At 40.5% G+C, this 19,666-nt stretch overlaps 1 protein-coding gene across 5 annotated transcripts; it reads left to right on the forward strand.

Moving 5' to 3' along the window:
* Positions 1-2,838: 2,838 nt before the first annotated feature.
* On the forward strand, positions 2,839-19,548 carry LOC131366928 (myotonin-protein kinase). Of its 5 annotated transcripts, none has more exons than XM_058411958.1 (15): positions 2,840-3,818; positions 9,416-9,507; positions 9,598-9,681; positions 9,819-9,914; positions 10,035-10,183; positions 12,038-12,131; positions 12,263-12,460; positions 12,587-12,835; positions 12,952-13,031; positions 13,253-13,343; positions 14,391-14,530; positions 14,905-15,002; positions 16,210-16,271; positions 17,706-17,780; positions 18,995-19,548. In XM_058411958.1, the coding sequence occupies exons 1-15, from the start codon at positions 3,620-3,622 to the stop codon at positions 19,094-19,096; spliced, it is 1,809 nt and encodes a 602-aa protein (XP_058267941.1). In that variant the 5' UTR covers positions 2,840-3,619; the 3' UTR covers positions 19,097-19,548. The 5 variants fall into 5 exon arrangements, 4 of the variants coding, with proteins under 4 accessions (XP_058267942.1, XP_058267944.1, XP_058267941.1 ...); XM_058411962.1 differs by having other exon boundaries at positions 2,840-3,011; XR_009206869.1 differs by lacking the exon at positions 18,995-19,548 and having other exon boundaries at positions 2,839-3,818; positions 15,821-16,271; positions 17,706-17,757.
* Positions 19,549-19,666: the final 118 nt, after the last annotated feature.

Here is a 19,666-nt window from a genome sequence, read left to right on the forward strand (position 1 = left end):
AGTTTTCCTGATTTCATGAAAAGAATAATGAATGCTTATAAACATTTTAGTATCTCAGGAGGAAGCTGAGTTACAAGCTAGGTGATGTAGCTAGTTGTAGTTTCACACAAAAATTGTATAAGACAATAATAATATGTGAAATTGTGCACCAATACAGTGGTATTTTCATTTTATTTATTTTAGGAACGAATAGGTTTGGATGTTTCCTTTGTTACATGAGATGATCTAGAAATTCATGATAATAATTTGTATGTTTGTATTGATAAGCATTTTACATGATTTCACATGTTCTCCCAGTGATCACATGGGGTTCCTATTGGTTCTCTGGTTTACTCACACCTCCTCAGGTGGACTGAAAAAACATTTTAAGAGCAGGGTGGGTGCTCAAGGGCCCAACGGTGGCAGCTTGGCGGTGCTGGGGCTTGAACCCTGATCTTCCAGTCCACAACCCAGAGCCTTAACCACTTCAGCGACCACCATCTATCCGTCTATAAATCTATTTGTTGAATGAAATATATTATATAACCGACTTTGTTAATTTTACAAAGTTTTCCAAAATCTCTTAATATTATTATGCCACACTGGCATTGGCTTATCCACAAGCAAAACATATGTTAGATGTGTGGCTTTTATGCTTTTAATAAAACTGCAGTAAATTTTCCTAAGGCTATCATTTATAACAGTTGCATTCCTCCGCAATATCAGCCAGGATTGAAATGACCACGGCTTTCTCTACGGGTCAGTTTCTGATTCTGATTGCAAATATGATACTGTGATACTGAGCAGCTTTAAATCTTGTGTTTTTTGCATAAAACATTTCAATACATTTGAATCTGCTGTCATCTGAAATATTTTTTCACTGATAAATACACGATCAGGTATAACATTATGAGCAGTGCCAGGTGAAGTGAATAAGACTGATGATCTCCTCATCATGGCACCTGTTAGTGGGTGGGATATATTAGGCAGCAAGTCAACATTTTGTCCTCAGAGTTGATGTGTTAGAAGCAGGAAAAATGGACAAGTGCGAGTTTGAGCGAGTTTGTTGAAGGACCAAATTGTGATGGCTAGACCACTGGATCAGAGCATCTCCAAAACTGCAGCTCTTGTGGGGTGTTCCCGGTCTGCAGTGGTCAGTATCTATCAAAAGTGGTCCAAGGAAGGAGCAGTGGTGAACCGGTGACAGGGTCATGGGCAGTCAAGGCTCATTGACGCATGAGGGAAGTGAAGGCTGGCCCGTGTGATCCGATCCAACAGACAAGCTACTGTTGCTCAAATTGTTGAAGAAGTTAATGCTGGTTCTGATAGAAAGGTGTGTGCATGAAAGGTGCATGACGGGTCAGGGCTGTTTTGGCAGCAAAAGGGGGACCAACACAATATTAGGCAGGTGGTCATAATGTTATGCTTGGTTGTTGTATAATTTTGTAATGTCCATGAGCTCACACACACAGAGAAAAAAACTCTCTTCATTTCTTCAGTTGTTTAGACTCAGGGGACTAGGTTTTTGTATTAGGGTTGCACATTATTGATGTTTTATGTGATAGCTTAGTGGTTAAGGTATTGGACTACTAAACAGAAGGTTGTGAGATTAAATCCCAGGTCCACCATGCTGCCACTGCTGGGCTCCTGAGCAAACCCTCAGTTGTCAATAAATCCTTCTGGATAAGGGCGCCTGCCAAATGCCGTGAATGTTGCACAAGTCACAAAGCAACAGTGAGCTGCTTCATGTTTACTCATTTTCATAAATATCCATCTTTACCTCATCATGCGTTACTCAACCAGCTTGCGATCCCCTGTTGAGGCCGCTGAAATGAAAATGGGATGCAAATATTTGGCAGAGGACCTGAGCTGATAACAAACATTCCCAACAAACGTGCTATTCCAGGGCAGGCTTTTCCAGCATCTGTGTACATGATATTCATTAACATATAAAAGTAGAATAACTTGCCTAAAAAAATGTCATGATTTGCAGATTAATCTATGATTAAACACTAGAGAGCACCATAACACAATGTAGAGCACCAAAAAAACAGGGGTGTTCCAGTCCTACCAGCAGGTGGGCAGTTTTCATAAACAAGGGATGTTCCATTTACCTGAATTTAGCTTTCAGTTTCAAGAATCCATGTGCACTTTTGTCTCCAGAGACAACTTATTTCCCTTGCAAATAACAACACCTTTAGGCATGCTTAGTAGTTAGCACTACTTCCTTCTTTTGCCTTTTCAAACAAACAGAAGGCAATGCAATCACTAGCTCTAGTTTTCTTTATCAGCGAAAGTTCTCTGGACTTCGAACAGCCACCTAGACTTATATAACTGAATGATTCTCACTTTGTATGTCAAATAATACAATCATTTCAGATTTGGGTGTCAGAAATAGAGCCAGTAAGGTAACATTTCAATTTAATTACAACTTGTATGTCTATCTAATTAAAACTCCACCCATCTTTTTGTTTAAAAGTGTTGTTCTTTTATATAAATAGAAAGATCATAATTGTAAATGGTTGTGAAGTATCTCTTGAAGTATATTTTACACTAATTTCAATTAGACCTTTTAGTGCATAGCATGATTATTTAATGAAGTACAAAAAAAATGCTTTAGAAGTAAATTGCAATGAATGAAGTCAATTGCTATCTAATTCTATAAAGCTATAAAAGAGTCACATCAGGATGCTTTCCGATCTCAAAGTGGGCGAAACTAAGAAGTGGTGCATTCAGTCATCGAAGAGAAAGGGCAAAATATTATAAATAAACAGAGAATGAAAAAGGGAGGGTTGACGAGGCAATGTGTACAACAGAGGGAGGGCAACAAGTTAGGAGAGAGAGAGAGAGAGAGAGAGAGAGAGAGAGACAGTGAAAGTTCTGCCCTCGGTGAGAATCAAGAGCAACAGCTGTTCAGGACATACCCACCACAGGACAAAGGGTGTAGAGCTGTCAGTACTGGTATGCTGAAAACTGGACAACTGTGATGAAGGAGGGATGAAGAGCAGGGAAGCATGCATCTGCATTAGAAAGTGAGTCACATTAAATATGTAGTTTTCAGGAAGGGAAGAGAACAGGGAACTCTTGTGCAAGTAGGAAGTGCTAAATGGGACATTTAGAAGAGGAACTCTGACAAAGAAAATTAAATGAATGCAAGTGCACAGTACCTGAGAGATAGAGAGAAGTTGAGAGAGACAGAGAACCAGAGAGAGAGAGAGAGAGAGAGAGAGAGAGAGAGAGAGAACAGAAACAAGGGGGAGGGAGACACACACCAAAAAAGGGCTTGAGCCAGAGCTGGAATCAGTGCTTGCTGGACAAACGCACAGACGCCAGGGGAGAAGAATAAGGCAACAACAGACAAAGTGAAAGACAGAGAGAGGGAGAGAGAGAGAGAGAGAGAGAGAGAGAGAGAGAGAGAGAGAGAGAGAGAGAGAGAGAGAGAGGGGTTGATTTGTGAGGGAGATTAAAAAGAACAGTGTGCACTGAAGACTGGGTAAGTGTATTAAAGTATGTTCCGTATTTTTTGAGGTTAGTGGTAGTGTACAGATTTCTAAGACTGGGTGAATAGGGAGTGTCCTTTATTGGAGGCTATGGAATAGAGCTGCAGCTGAAAACAGACTGTAAGCTGTGGTGTGCCACTATGTCCACGGGCCCTGGGCCCCGAGAGGCCCCTCTGCCCAGAGAGAAGATGCTGAAGGAGCCTGGTATGACAGTGGGGAGCTCGCCTCATAGTCCTGTGGGACTTCAGACACTACTTGACCTGCTTGTTGGAGTCTACGAGGAGTTCCAGTCCTCCGATACAGCCAGAGATAGATACATCAGACGCTTCCTGCAGTGGGGTCAGTAGCGCTCCCTCTGTGTGTGCATGTGTGTGTGTGTGTGTGTGTGTGTGTGGGGGTGTGTGTGTGTGTTTTGTTTGCTTGGTAACTGTGTTGAGCTCCAGTGGGCTCAGGAAGGATGTAGCTGGGAGGTGAACATGAACACAAGGTCGTGAAAGGGAACACTGTTCTGAGGTGATGTAGTCACGTGATAGAGAGTGTGCCAAAGTTACCATGTGTCCCAGAACTTCACGGATCATCACAAGACTCTTTGAATATGTGTATTTGTGTGTGTGTGTGTGTGTTGGATGTGGGCAATATTTTTATATCTTTGCCAGGATCAAATATCCTCACAATGATAGGAACGTCTGACTTTTTGGAGCTGATCCATGTAAAGAAAACTGCTATAATGCTGCTATTTATTTAAAAACTGAAAGAGCCAAATGTTTCCTGTTGGATGCTGAGGTTAGGGTCAGGATGGGTTTTAATCCTAGGCACATTAATAATTAGGTTTTCACTGTGCTGAGCAGCTAATGAACCAGAGACTCATGACTTAACCAGAGATTTATGCTAAAGTGCCAACTGGTTTATGACCAAATTAGCTGTCTCTGCCACATTTATTTGTGCCCTCTACACACACAAACACACTGTTCTGGTCACTCCGTACATGGAGGTCTGTTGGCCATGACTTTATGACTTCATGAGGGAGAAGCAGCAGATATAGCCAGAATAAACACACACAGGAACAGGCACAGGAGCACACTTGTCCTCAAACACTCTAGTGTTCTGTTATGTACAGTCAATATAGGCTGCTTGTAAAGACACTTTAAACAACGATATGGATGACTGCATATGTGTAAAGTGGCACAATGCCAGAAGTGCTGAATCACTGGGTATCTAACAGGTGCTAGAATACCAGTGGCCACTGGACAGAGCAAACCAAACCTCATCAAAGGCTGAGTTATTTTTTGCTTAAGTTACAACTGAGTCTCCAGCTCCCACATAGTGTCAGCTGCCAGTACACATCCAGTCACGCAGGAGGATTAGGGAAAACTTGTTTACGTATGTCATGAATAGAGAGAAGAGCAAGAGAGATTCATTGGCATTGTGTCTGTTATAGAGATATTTCCATTTATGTGACTGGCAGCCTGCTCAGCTCTGCTCCACAGGATAGGGGAAGTGGTAAACAGGAGGAAGGGTGTGGAGTGACTCCCAACTTTCCACAAGCAGGCCAAGGCCTCAACATCAGCATCATGACTGTGTCACTGCCCCCAGTGTGGAAGCCGATTGGCTACAGCTATTGGGATAAGTGCTCTGTTTTGAGAAGAATCAAAAATTCAGTACTGTTACACAGTAGTGAAAGTCTTATTTTATTTTTGAAAGTCTTAGTTAATTTTAATATTAATATTGCATACCTGCAACTCTGAACTAAAGTTAAAGTAGAGAACTCTACAAGAAAAATTCACAAAAATGCCTTAAATCACTCACTGATTTTAGTTACTGGGGGTAAATTAGTGACGCTTTCACCACAGAACCAAGGAATGTGGGGAAACATTAGCTAAGGCTAACTAACTCCTCTCCTCCAAGGGTGTTGCATCATGGCTGAACCTGCGCTCTGATGACCAACTTCCAAGGATGGGATATACGAAGAAATAATTTCAATGTATATGTGACAAATAAAGGCTACTTAACTAACAGCTTTCTACCTAAAATGTTAGCTAGCATGATTTGCTAAAAGCTAGCTGTCACAATACAAACTGCCTTGATAATACAAACATAGAGTGAGCAGCTAACAGTGATGGTATTAGGTCTCGTTCTCACTGTCATCTGATAAAACATATTAATTGTTAGGAATGATGCTAATACGCCACTGTGACATTACAAATATATAATTATAGAGAAATGTACTGTTTAAAAAATGTGGTCGAAAGATTTTTCTATTAAATTACGGTTGAAACAAAAACAAGATGAATATACAAATAGTTAAAAAAAAAAAGTCTTGTGGATGTAGTGAAAGATTTTTTAGGTCTCATCTCTGCATAGAGAGTCTTGATCCTGCTCTTGATTAAATTTATAAGCATTTATTTGTCAGGAAGTCCCACTGTCCCAATTTACACTGTCTTCAAATAATTTCTTCTTATGTCCATATGATCTCATCTTCCTGTACACATATAACACATACACATTGTGTGTCTGTGTGTGTGTGTGTGTTAGCTAGTGAATGAAAAAACTTAGTGCTAATTGCATCCCAGTACATTTAGTCCAAAGGTGTAAGACACCAGCACTTCTTCAATTATTGATTAGAAATTGATTTTTCCTTGAGTGGAGATTTGGGAAAGTACACGGTCTAAGGTTTGTTTTTTTTAATCTATATGCTCATGAGTGACTCACGCCATACTTCTGATGTTTGATCAGAAATCATTACTCACTTCTCTTCTCACGCAATAAATGCAATCAGGTTGCTGTGTATCTTAGCAACAGCCATAACATAAAACAACACTGTGAGGACCTGTCATAGATTAGACCCTTTTCTTCCTGAAACAGTCCTGAATCCTGAATCTTATCAGTCATTACGACATGAAGTTGATCAACATAGTAGCAAGAAAAGATTTTGATCCAAAGATGTACAGTGATATCTTTACCAGTAACTGATACCACAAATACACTATATTGCCAAAAGTTTTGGGACATCTGCCTTTACATGCACATGAATGTAATATGGAGTTGTCCCGCCCTTTGCAGCTATAACAGCTTCAACTCCTCTGGGAAGGCTTTCCACAAGGTTTAGGAGTGTGTTTATGGGAATTTTTGACCATTCCTCTAGAAGCGCATTTGTGAGGTCAGACACTGATGTTGGACGAGAAGGTCTGGCTCACAGTCTCTGCTCTAATTCATCCCAAAGGTGTTCTATGGGGTTGAGGTCAGGACTCTGTGCAGACCAGTCAAGTTCCTCCACACCAAACTCACTCATCCATGTCTTTATGGACCTTGCTTTGGTCACTGGTGTGCAGTCATGTTGGAACAGGAAGGGGTCATCCCCAAACTGTTCCCACAAAGTTGGGAGCACGAAATTGTCCAAAATGTCTTGGTATGAAACTGAAGCATTAAGAGTTCTTTTCACTGGAACTAAGGGGCCGAGTCCAACCCCTGAAAAACAACACCTGAACTAAGTGATTTGGAGGAGTGTCCCAAAACTTTTGGCAATATCGTGTAACTTTATTACATGTTCATTCATTTTTTTATGAGGAACAAACCCATATATAATTATGTAATGCCACCACTTTGCTACCCACGTCTTAAAACCTGGATGGGAACACTGCATTCATTTGATTTTATTTACATTTCAGTTTAAAATATATGTATCAAACTGAACCCTGATAGCTTTAAACAAACAGCCAACAATTCTCCATACAAGCTTTTGCCATAAGACAAGACAACCACACTACTGAACTGTGCATTAACCAGAGTTCAGTTCCCAGCAATAACTTTTGTGCAAACCTTCCAAATTTTTAATGACCCCATGAACGTATTCTAGGAAGTGACAAGAGGAACCAGAAATGATAAATCGGACATCTGCACCATGAATCACATTTACAGTCCTGCTGAATCACATTGATTTTGAAAAAAGGAATCGTTTGAATCTTTTTGCTTGGGTTATTAGAGAATGCTATGCACTTTTAAAGTATTTCAGACATTTATCCAATCATCAATGAAGGCTGAAAATGAACAGCGTTCTACTTTTTTGTTTGATCATTTGAAGTAGAAAGCATAACTTGCAGGTATTCCACTGGAATTTTCTAGGCAGTGTCTTCCTCCCTACCTTTACCTTTCGATAAGCCCTTTTCTTATTAAGAGTCCAGCCTCAGGCAAAACGGTTTCTCTTTAAGAAAGACGTGTTCAGAAATAGAACAGATGATACTAAGAATAGGTTGCAACTGCCTAAGACTTTTTTAAGGCAAGTTTTTCCAGTGCCTTGGATCGTAGACTCATACACACAGACATACACATACACGAGAGGAATGTGAGAGCAAGGCAACAGTGTAAACTGTTTTAGTGGAAAGAAGTTTCCAGAAGTGTTTCTCCCATGTCCCAAACACTTCTCACAATACTAACTGAGGCAGCAGAGCACTGGGACAATCCTCATATCAGGGGGACAGAGACTGGAAGAGACTTTGGATACAGAGAAGTTACAAGAAGTTTGTGAAAAGAAAGATAAACTGAGAGAGGTTTCATTTAAAAGAAGATGAGATAACAAGGAGAGGGGAAGAGGGGAATGGAATAGAAAGAAAGAATGTTTTGGGTAAAGTCTATCCCGTTCCACCACGCCCACAGCCAGAGGTGTTTAGAAAGTGATGTAAGTGTATTGAAGTAATGACAGGATACTTAAGTAACCTTTTGTACTTTGAACTTTGCACAAAGCACAAAAGTTTCATAATGCTTATCTTTTCACGTTGTTTAAAATTTAACAAGTAGACTCTCTGGGCTGTTTTTGCAAAAAGCTGAGACATCCACAAGCCATTCTGCCAAACAACAAACTGACCTGTCCTGTGACAATCAGCTGTGCAGATAACAACTTACAGATGAAATAAAATTTGATATTTATTAATAATATTATTCCTGTTGAATTCTTAAATCTCATTGGTCAGAAAGTGGTGATTATTTAAAGAATGTTGTATGATGGAAAGTTTTGGGACACTCCTCCAAATCATTGAGTTCAGGTGTTGTTTTTCAGGGGTTGGTCTCGGCCCCTTAGTTCCAGTGAAAGCAACTCTTAATGCTTCAGCTTCATACCAAGACATTTTGGACAATTTCATGCTCCCAACTTTGTGGGAACAGTTTGGGGATGACCCCTTCCTGTTCCAACATGACTGCACACCAGTGCACAAAGCAAGGTCCATAAAGACATGGATGAGTGAGTTTGGTGTGGAGGAACTTGACTGGCCTGCACAGAGTCCTGACCTCAACCCCATAGAACACCTTTGGGATGAATTAGAGCAGAGACTGTGAGCCAGACCTTCTCGTCCAACATCAGTGCCTGACCTCATAAATACACTTCTAGAGGAATGGTCAAAAATTCCTAAACATAAACACACTTCTAAACCTTGTGGAAAGCCTTCCAAGAAGAGTTGAAGCTGTTATAGCTGCAAAGGGCGGGACAACTCCATATTACATTCATGTGCATGTAATGGCAGATGTCCCAAAATTTTTGGCAATTTTGTGTAGTTGTTTTCACAATTAGAGTTATGCAGATATGCAGTATATGATTCATTAAATCTGCTTCTATTTTATACATACTGCTTATTATTTGAATGCATTTTTAATTCTGATTACTCAGAATAACAGTAGCTTTGGCAGCTAGAATAACACATTTATTTTATCTGTTAATAAATGAAACTGTTTACAGCTGTTATAATGTAAGCAATAGCAAGAACTATTTTATAACCTATAGTTATTTCACTACAAAAGCAAAGCCCTTACATGGACTCGTTGGGGATTAGTTTAATAGACTTTTTGACCTGCCTTCACCACAATACTATAGAGTATGTATAGAGAACATTATAAATAAAGTGACAGCCAATCACAGCTGACATTATTACACTCCTCTTATCCAATCCTAGCGGAGCCTCTGGTGAGCCAAGTGAAGAAGACCCGCATAAAAAGGGATGATTTCAACATCTTGAAGGTGATCGGCCGGGGGACCTTCAGTGAGGTACGGAGCTTGACACTTTGACTTTTTATTGTCTAAATATGGAAAATATAGTAGATATGCACATATAAATATGCAGTTGTGTTGTTACAGGTTGCTGTGGCTAGAATGCGCAATACTCAACAGGTCTATGCACTGAAGATAATGAACAAATGGGACATGCTGAAGCGTGGAGAGGTAAAACACTTCACATCGCCTTCTGCATGGTCTATTAATTTACTACAGTATCACATCATTAAGTGTTTCTCTACCTTTTTCTTTCTTTCTTTCTTTCTTTCTTTCTTTCTTTCTTTCTTTCTTATGCATATGTTCAGACAGCATGCTATCAGGAGGAAAGGGAGGTTTTGCTAAAAGGGGATCGTCGCTGGATCACCGAGTTGCACTATGCCTTCCAAGATGACAATTACCTTGTATGCTTCATGCTTTCCATATACTTTACACTTCTGCTGGCTCTTTTCAAATATATTACGTGTCAACAAACACACTGTATACATGTAAATAATATGTTTTCTGTGGTTTTTTCATTGTAGTACTTAGCAATGGATTACTACGTTGGTGGAGACTTGCTGACATTGCTTAGTAAATTTGGTGACCATATTCCAGAGGACATGGCTCAGTTTTACTTGGCGGAGATGGTGATGGCTATCGACTCTGTCCACAGACTTGGCTATGTCCACAGGTAGATGATGTGTGTGAGCAGTGGAGTAGGTTGATATCTATATAAGAAAAGGCATGAATGTCATGCTATTTTTGAACAAACACCAAAGACAGTTTGGGGAAAAGATCATTTATTTTGGTTCGTAAAGTTCAGTGGTGTCTCTTGGATAGCTGTGGCGCTGAAAGGATTTGAATTTATCATCTCATGACTGAAAAACCTGAGACATTAGTGTCACTTGAAACTTGAAATCACTATTCAAGTTCATGTTATTGACTTGTTTTAAAGTTATTAGTAGTTAAGGATTTATGAAATACCTGTGTTTTAAATATTATATTGCATATACAACGATCAGGCATAATATTATGACTACCTGCCTAATATTGTGTTGGCCCCCCTTTTGCGGCTAAAACAGCCCTGACACGTCGAGGCACGGACTCTACTAGATCCATGAAGGTGTGCTGTGGTATCTGGCTCCAAGATGTTAGCAACAGATCTTTTAAGTTGTGAGGTGGGGCTTCTATGGATCAGACTTGTTTGTCCAGTACATCCCACGGATGCTGGATTGGATTGAGATCTGGAGAATTTGGAGGCCAAGTCAACACCTCAAACTGGTTGTAGTGCTCATCAAACCATTCCTGAACCATTTCTGCTTTGTGGCATGGTGCATTATCCTGCTGAAAGAGGACACAGCCACAGAACCAGTAGCTCATCAAAAGTAGCTCATCTGTTAGATCGGATCACACGGGCCAGCCTTCGCTCCCCATGTGTATCAATGAGCCTTGACCACCCATGACCCTATCACCGGTTCACCACTGTTCCTTCCTTGGACCACTTTTGATAGATACTGACCACTGCAGACCGGGAACACCCCACAAGAACTGCAGTTTTGGAGATGCTCTGATCCAGTGGTCTAGCCATCACAATTTGGTCCTTCATCAAACTCACTCAAATCCTTACACTTGTCCATTTGTCCTGCTTCTAACATCAACTTTGAGCACAAATTGTTCACTTGCTGCCTAATATATCCCACCCACTAACAGGTGCCATGATGAGGAGATACTCAGTCTTATTCACTTCACCTGGCACTGCTCACAGTGTTATGCCGGTGTATGTACAACTGCTTCAGCTGTTTATTTGCCTGACTTTAGAGCACATTAAAATTGTCATCATTATCAGTGACAAAATATTTACATTTGATATAAAAGACTACAGACCCTTAAAATTGCCTCATAACTTGATGCTGCCACCACCAAGCTCTACTGTGGGTACGATGTTCTTTGGGTGATAAGCTGTATTGTTTTTAACCAAAACATAGCCTTGGCTTCATCAGACCATAACACATCTTGTCTTAAGTTTTGGGAAATTTTTTAGGCCTAATAGATTAGCCAATAATAGCCACCCTATCCCACAGCCCAGACATGTAAAGAATATAAGGAGTTTTACCAGCAGAGATTGAACAATGCTCAACAGATACTCCTGCTGCTCCTTTTAATGTTGCTGTAGGTTCCTTGGCAGCCTGCCTGATAAGTTTTTGCCTTGTCATTTTGGCAATTTTAGAGGGATGTCCTTTTCTTGTGTCTAATGTCACTGTGGTGCCCGGTTTTCTCCACTTGTTGATGGTGACCTCACAGTTTTCATGGTACATCTAATGTTTTGGAAATTCATTCACACCTTTCTCCTGTTTGCTACATTTTGACTATGAGAGCTTAAGCTTTTTGCAGACCATGGCTTCAGTAGTTAGATAAAACTCTATTTTTATCAGGGGTGTGTAGACTATTTATATCCACTGAATATTAGTACAAGCCCGAGTTTTAGGGTTATATTTAGCTGTAATAAGAATGTTGTGTGGTGTAAAATCTGTGCTCTTTCCTTTAGAGATGTAAAGCCTGATAATATCCTGCTAACAGCAGATGGACATGTGCGACTGGGGGACTTTGGGTCATGTTTGAGACTGCATGATGATGGCTTGGTGAGGACACAGTGCTTTATCCAGGAAACTCTACAGACACACTGTTCTGTCTTTTGTGTTGACTTAATCAGACTTAATAAATGTGGGTGAGTAAAGTGGAGACGTGTCTGAAGGTATGTGTGTGTGTGCAGGTTCACTCTTCTCTGGCTGTTGGTACTCCAGACTACCTGTCTCCAGAGATCTTGCGAGCAGTAGAAGGGGGAGGAGGCTATGGTGTAGAGTGTGACTGGTGGGCTCTTGGTGTCTGTGCATATGAGATGCTACTGGGGACCACACCCTTCTATGCAGAGTCACTGTCTGAAACCTATGCAAAAATAATCCACTTTCAGGTAAATGAGGAGATGAGACGATAGAGGAGAGATATTAAAGTGGAAGCAAGTCCTTACTCATCAGTTCATAAGTAGTATAAGAGAATTGATATTGGAGTATTATAATGGCTTGTGTGGCCTTTACAGGATTATTTTGAGTTCCCGGCATCTGCTGTGGACATTTCTGAGGAGGCACGTTCCCTCATCACCGGTTTGCTATGTGACAGGAATGAGAGGCTGGGTGCAAATGGTTCTGCAGATTTCCGAAGTCATCCTTTCTTTAATGGGCTCGAGTGGAGTGTCCTGCACCAGCTGCCTGCTCCGTATCGGCCTGAAGTCTCCAATGCTACAGACACTTCCAACTTTGATGTGCTGGATGACTGCCTCAGTGAAACAGTACAAAAATATTCACTGGATTTTATGATATTTTAGTGTCCATCTATGGTTACCTAACAAGATATAAATCACTGAGATCTTAGGATTATGCCTGTGTGTGTCTCTATGTTTTGTAGGAGACTCTGACTGATGTAATGGACAGAGCACCTAGAGGAATTCACCTAGCATTTGTTGGATACTCTTATACAGCTACCAGGTGATAAATCCCTGTAATAATATTCATTTCATTCATTATTGATAATGAATTCATCTTTTCCCCTTATTATTTATTTGGCAAATTTATTTCATTACATTATCTGGTCTGAAGGCTAATGAAGAATCAAATAAACAATAAAACTGCAACTTTTTCCATATAGCTGCTGTCATCTTCTACAGGGGATGTGTTGCTTCATTTATTCCTTCATTCTTCTCTTACAGAGAAACAGGAGCTGTGGACCGCAGCCAAGACATCATGATGGAGATTGACCAGCAGCCAGTTCTTGAGGCTCTGTACCTGCCGGAGAATCTGGTACAAGAAAACAACATCAGCAATGACATTAGTCTCATACTGTATGTGGGGGATGTGGTAGTTTGGTGGTTAGGACTACTGATCCACTGCTACTGAGTTGTGAGTTTAAAGCTGCCACTGCTGGGTCACTGAGCAAAGGCCCTTAACTCTCAGTTGCTCAGTTTTATAAAATGAGATAAAAACCTATGTCGCTCTAGAAAAGGGTGTCTACCAAATGCCAGAAATGTCATATAATGATTATTATTTCACCAGGAACTCGGTCTCTTAAACCTAGCAATACAAAGAAATGTGATAATGATTAAAACACACACAGAATAGTAGATAATTTATATAAAATGGTATATTAAGATAAAATTAGACTATAGATCACAAGTCATACCTGAGTAGCACTTCATCCTGCGGGTGGCATGTAGCACCAGGGTCTCAGGTTTGAGGTTTGATCCTGAGTTCCTGTTACTGTGTGTGTGAATGTTCTCCCTATTTCCATGGTTTCTTCTGGGTTATCTGGTTTCCTCCCAACTCCCAATAACATGCTGGTGTGATGACTGGCCCTTCCAAATTGCCCATACGTGTAAATGAATGTTTGAATAGAACCCTACAATGCACTGGTGACCCATCCAGGATTGGTCCCATTGTTCCCTGGACATTCTACATGCATATTCTGACCAGGGTAAACCAGTTACTGAAGTTCAATGGTTGATTGATTGATTGGATGGATGGATGGGTGGATGGATTGATGGAGCATTCTGGGGGGGGGGGGGGGGGGTTGGCAGCTGTATATTTCAGCATTGCATAACACACCATGTCTTTATTTCAATCTCCTTAAATCACATGATTCATTAATAAGTTTGACTAATTCCTCTTTAATAAGACTGAGATATCAGAGCATATCATCCTTTTAGTAAATATAAGTATCTACAACAAACCTAGTTTTGCTCATTATGTAAAATTAAGGCACTGAATTACATGTGTTACAAGCACTAGGTGCCATGGACTTATTTTTGTTGTTCTAGATGACATTAGTGAGCGTGTCTGTAAATATTTCAGAATCATGTGTGGCAGCTCAGGGAGCCTCATGAGATGTCAACACAGACAGATTTTCCCCTGGCCCTTGAACACAGTACTGTAGAGCCTTCAACCACATCAGATACAGAACAGAACAATACTCAAATCCAGGAGTTGCAGAGGTAAACTACCTGTCCCACTTCCCTGCTTTGCATACCTGTCTGCTCCTTGTCTGCCCTACTTTTCTCTCTAACCCACTGCCTTACAAACCACACTGCCCTTCCTGGCCCACTGACCTATTTGTCTCCAAGGCTGAAAATACATGTGAGCACACTTTTGGGCCTTATAACAGATGCTTGCATACTTTTGTCAAACCTGAGAATATTTCACAGAAGAATGTTTAAGCAAGACCACACCCACAAGTGCGGAACTGAGAGCACACCTTTATCCTCCTACCTTTCATACCTACTCATCTTCACTACCATTTATTTCAATTTGAATTGCAATTTGCTGTTATTATCCTACTGTTCCTAACCGAATTGCCTTGTTCCCTCAGGCAACTGAGCGAGGCTGAGCAAAGAAACAGAGACCTGAAACAAGAAGTACAAACCCTGCATGACGAGATCCACAGACTCAAGGACCAGCAGGACAAAGGCAAGAAACAAAGCTATAAGCTTAAACAAGCTGAGGCATGCTACATAGTTTTAAAAAAATGTTTATTTAGTTTAGTTTAGCATTAGTTATTTGAGCATGTTTAAAAAAGAATGGCAGATTGCAGGATCACTGAAGAAGTACTAGTACTAGTTATAATGTCAAGCCATTTTATACCAGCTGTGTAAAATAATAATAATATTATAATAATTCAAGTGAAGTAAAGAAGGGTTTGTTGACAGTACAGGTCTGAACCACTAACTGAAAAACATAATCACATGAATATACCTACTGAATCAGTTAAAGATGGCTGGAAAAAAAAACATAAGTAATGACACAAACAACCCATATGGAATGGAAATGCGGAATAATTTTGGAAGCCTAATCTTGGGACTTTTTGTTTAGCCTATGACTGCCAACGTCTCGTGTTGATCTACTGCAGAGTCCATGAAATTTACTGTATTTTCTCTGTCAAACTGCAATAACAGTGGCCACTTCCTGCGTCTCTCTAAACAGTTGAAGTTTGTTTTCAGATCTGTGATGTCACATGTTTAAAAGATGTTTTTTTATTAATGGAAACCATTGCACAACAAATGAAACTTTCATTTTGTGGTACAAAGGTCTTGAGTCAGAAAGTCTTTTGTTTAATTATAACTAGTTATGTTATAACATACTCTTTTATGCTGAAAATAGTTGCTGAAGAGTATGAGATGGACATAAACCGACTCACCCACACACAAAAACAGTAAAGCCCATTGTTATGCAGTGAATGTTTATGTTTAAACCTTTACCCAGAGAACAGTTATAAATGTGTCATCCAGGAATAGGCCACTGCGAGGTCTGCACCAGCACGTGCCTATCAAAGAGCGTGTGAAGTCGTACCTCACCCAGGCCACGTGACCAGAAAGCAGAGCACTGAACAACCTCTCACTGCCTGCTACTTTCACACCAACAAGCCATTCATCAAGAAACAAACCCTACAGTATCTTCTTACGCTGTACATGTGTGGAACAGGCACCAAGCTCTCACTTTCGATTGTGCATGCCACCAGACACAGTAAAGCATGACCTTTCTCCTGTTGTGTGGCTTATTGGCCTGTGCATTCTTCTTTAAAGTGTAGTACCTAGTCATGTGAGAAAGGGACTTGTACATGTGTGTGTTTCCGTTTTCCACAGGACTGCACTAATGGCTTTTTTTCATCTGACTGCAGAACTGTGTATGTGCCCATCGCCTGTATTTCTGCCTGCCTGCTGTGTGGAGCCTTTCAGGGATGTAAGCCTGTCTCTTAGCTTCCTCTCTGTGCTTCTGTGTGAATGGAGCAGTACCAGCTGTTTAAAATACTATATTGAAAATGGCTCGTACAACAGTGCCTGGAGGTAGCCCTGAACTCAAGAACTTGACAGACTAACTCCTCTTGAAAGACTGATACTTTTATAAGGACTGATAGACTTGGTTTCAGGTTTTTTTTCCATTTAAAACACAAATTTATTACTAATTCTGTGGAAAAACTACTGCAGGGAGTATTACATAAACTATATGGCCAAAAGTTTTGGGACACCCCTCCAAATCATTGAATTCAAGTGTTGTTTTTCAGGGGTTGGGCTCGGCCCCTTAGTTCCAGTGAAAGGAACTCTTAATGCTTCAGCTTCATACCAAGACATTTTGGACAATTTCATGCTCCCAACTTTGTGGGAACAGTTTGGGGATGACCCCTTCCTGCATATAAAGGCAGATGTCCCAAAACTTTTGCCAATATAGTGTATGTACATTACGGTCAATATGACGATTAATAGTGGCTACCTTTCAGTCATAGAACTTGTGTGCTAAAATAGTCACCTACTTAAACATTTAATGAACAATCACAGCTGTTTGGCTAATATTAAATAATTCACTGAGAAAATGACAATACCAATCAAAACTATTATTCCAGTTTCTTGTAACAAAAGCAAGCTAATTTAATAACAGGAAACTAGCCAGCTACTTCTGTGCTAATTATACAGTACATTAAAGCACAGCTGTGAAGCATAAGCAAAAATGCAGCAGTCAGGTTGATTCATTTACTGTTCCAAAAATTTCACTGATTACCCAAGTTTGATAAATAGCTTTGGACTCCACTTAGGACTCTGGATTTGTCCCATTTTTGGTTAGATTTTTCTCATTTTTGAGACTTAATGTTTCCAATGCGTCCACTGGCAGAACTGACAGAACACATTAAGTCTCTGTTGATTATTTAAAGGCCTACTTGTTTTTGAGTTATAAGGTTTGAAACAAATGGGCTGACAACTATGGGTTGTGTTTTTCAATGCTGTAAATTAATAAAAAAAATAATAGCCTGTGCTTCACAGACCCCTAAAGGCCTTGGCCACACTTTATGTAATAACACAGACAGTGGAAGGACACATATTACAGCAGCTACTGATACTGATATACTTTGAGGGTAAAACTATAAAGATGCTCCCAGGCCATTTTAGAAGTTTTCTGTTGTTGTTGTTGTTGTTGTTTTGCACAATTTTTAATTTTAAGTACAAAATCAGTGGTACTTTAATGTGTGAGATTATTATGAAACACTTTGAAACACTATGAGCATTTTGAAAGAGAGAACAAAGGAAGTACTAATCCTCAAGCCATTATCTCTCCTCATTGTGCTTCGCAATACTGTACTGTACACAACTTTACAAGCCTGAACTGGTGACCTGATGTTTGCAGAACTCAGCAGTGCCCCCTGCCTGTCATTACCCACTAGTGAGGCCTCTGCTGCGCCACCTGCTGCTGTTCCACAGGGTGAGAGTAGTAAGATCTCATAACACCACATACTTAGCCTTCACACACTGAACACTAGTACGAAGACTTGATATCAAATTTGAGAGCTAAAATCTAATATCTATCATAACAGCACACAAGGCACGCACATCATGCATGAAATCCTATTATCATGCTGCTGAACCACCAACATTAGTCAAAATGAATAAATCTAGAAATTAAACAGATAACGTGTGTCAGAGACATTTTTAGGTGATATAGTTTTGCTCTTGTCTAATCAAATGCCATACTGTCTCACTTCTTTATCTATTCAGTATATTGTTTTCAGCCAAAAATAATACAGAGTACACCGAGCAGGCATAACATTATGACCACCTGCCTAATATTGTGTTGGTCCCCCTTTTCTTGCCAAAACAGCCCTGACCCATCAAGGCATGGACTCCACTGTGCTGTGGTATCTGGCACCAAGATGTTAGCAGCAAATCCTTTAAGTCCTGTAAGTTGCGAGGTGGGGCCTCCATGGATCAGACTAGTTTGTCCAGCACGTCCCACAGATGCTGGATTGGATTGAGACCTGGGGAATTTGGAGGCCAAGTCAGCACCTCAAACTGGTTGTTGTGCTCATCAAACCATTCCTGAACCATTTCTGCTTCAGTACCCTGACTGGTCTGCGGCTATACAGCCCCATAGGCAACTGATTGCACTGTGTATTCTGACACCTTTTTATCAGAACCAGCATTAAGTTATTCAGCAATTTGAGCAACAGTAGCTCGTCTGTTGGATCGGATCACACGGGCCAGCCTTCTCTCCTCATGTGTATCAATGAGCCTTGACCGGCCATGACCTTGTTGCCGGTTCACCACTATTCCTTCCTTGGACCACTTTTGATAGATACTGACCACTGCAGACCGGGAACACCCCACAAGAGCTGCAGTTTTGGAGATGCCCTGATCCAGTGGTCTAGCCATCACAATTTGGTCCTTCATCAAACTCGCTCAAATCCTTACACTTGTCCATTTTTCCTGCTTCTAACACATCAACTTTGAGGACAAAATGTTCACTTGTTGCCTAATATATCCCACTAAAAGGTGCCATGTGTTAGTGGTTTTAATGTTTTGCCTGATCTGTGTATTCATGCCTTTTTATCTTTAAAGCATAAAGGCTTTCTGTTTATGTACCCACATGGTATATAGCTGCCATTGACAAGCATATCTTTTCCTCTCTCCGTCTCTCAGGTGCGTTGGCCACAGGTGAAGTCTGAGTCGTACCTGCTGGTGTGTGCAGCAAGCAGCGAACTCCAGATGTGGGAGCGCTACTGCAGTTTCGAGCTCTCCTGAGTGCTGCTGTGTGAAGAGCTGATGTCGGGTTCTCTGTGTGGGTCCAACATGACAGTCTGGTGCTCTCAGACAGCTTGTATAATTCAGTCTATAAAACTGTCCACACTATTCTAAACCACACTGCTGAGAGCCACCCTGTCATTAACGCCATTCAGGAGTACTGTATGTGCAACTGGGGTTCATTCATTAACAAGCAGCAAGCTTAATTTCTTAATGTTTACTTTATAGACCTCATTGATTTTCATTGATTGCAGGTTCATGCAGGCTGACACTTGATTGCACTTGTTATTGAAAAATGGGTTTATGGTCTTTCAGTTTGTATGATACTCCTTTTATACACACTTAAGCTTTTGGAATGTAATTTAAAACAAGTGCCATCTGATATATCAAGCTTGTGTATCAGGCACTGACACTAACACGCTCACATTAGCTTAGGTTACAGACAAACAAAATAGGAGAGGACATAGAGAAAGACCACTGAATCCCAGGTGTGCTGTTATAATGCACTGTGTACTGAAAAGATTTTATTATCTTTTGTACAAAGAAAGTATTAAATTTATTGCACATTTT

This window comes from Hemibagrus wyckioides, linkage group LG16, assembly GCF_019097595.1.
Source record: "Hemibagrus wyckioides isolate EC202008001 linkage group LG16, SWU_Hwy_1.0, whole genome shotgun sequence".
Classification (NCBI taxonomy): Eukaryota; Metazoa; Chordata; class Actinopteri; order Siluriformes; family Bagridae; genus Hemibagrus; species Hemibagrus wyckioides.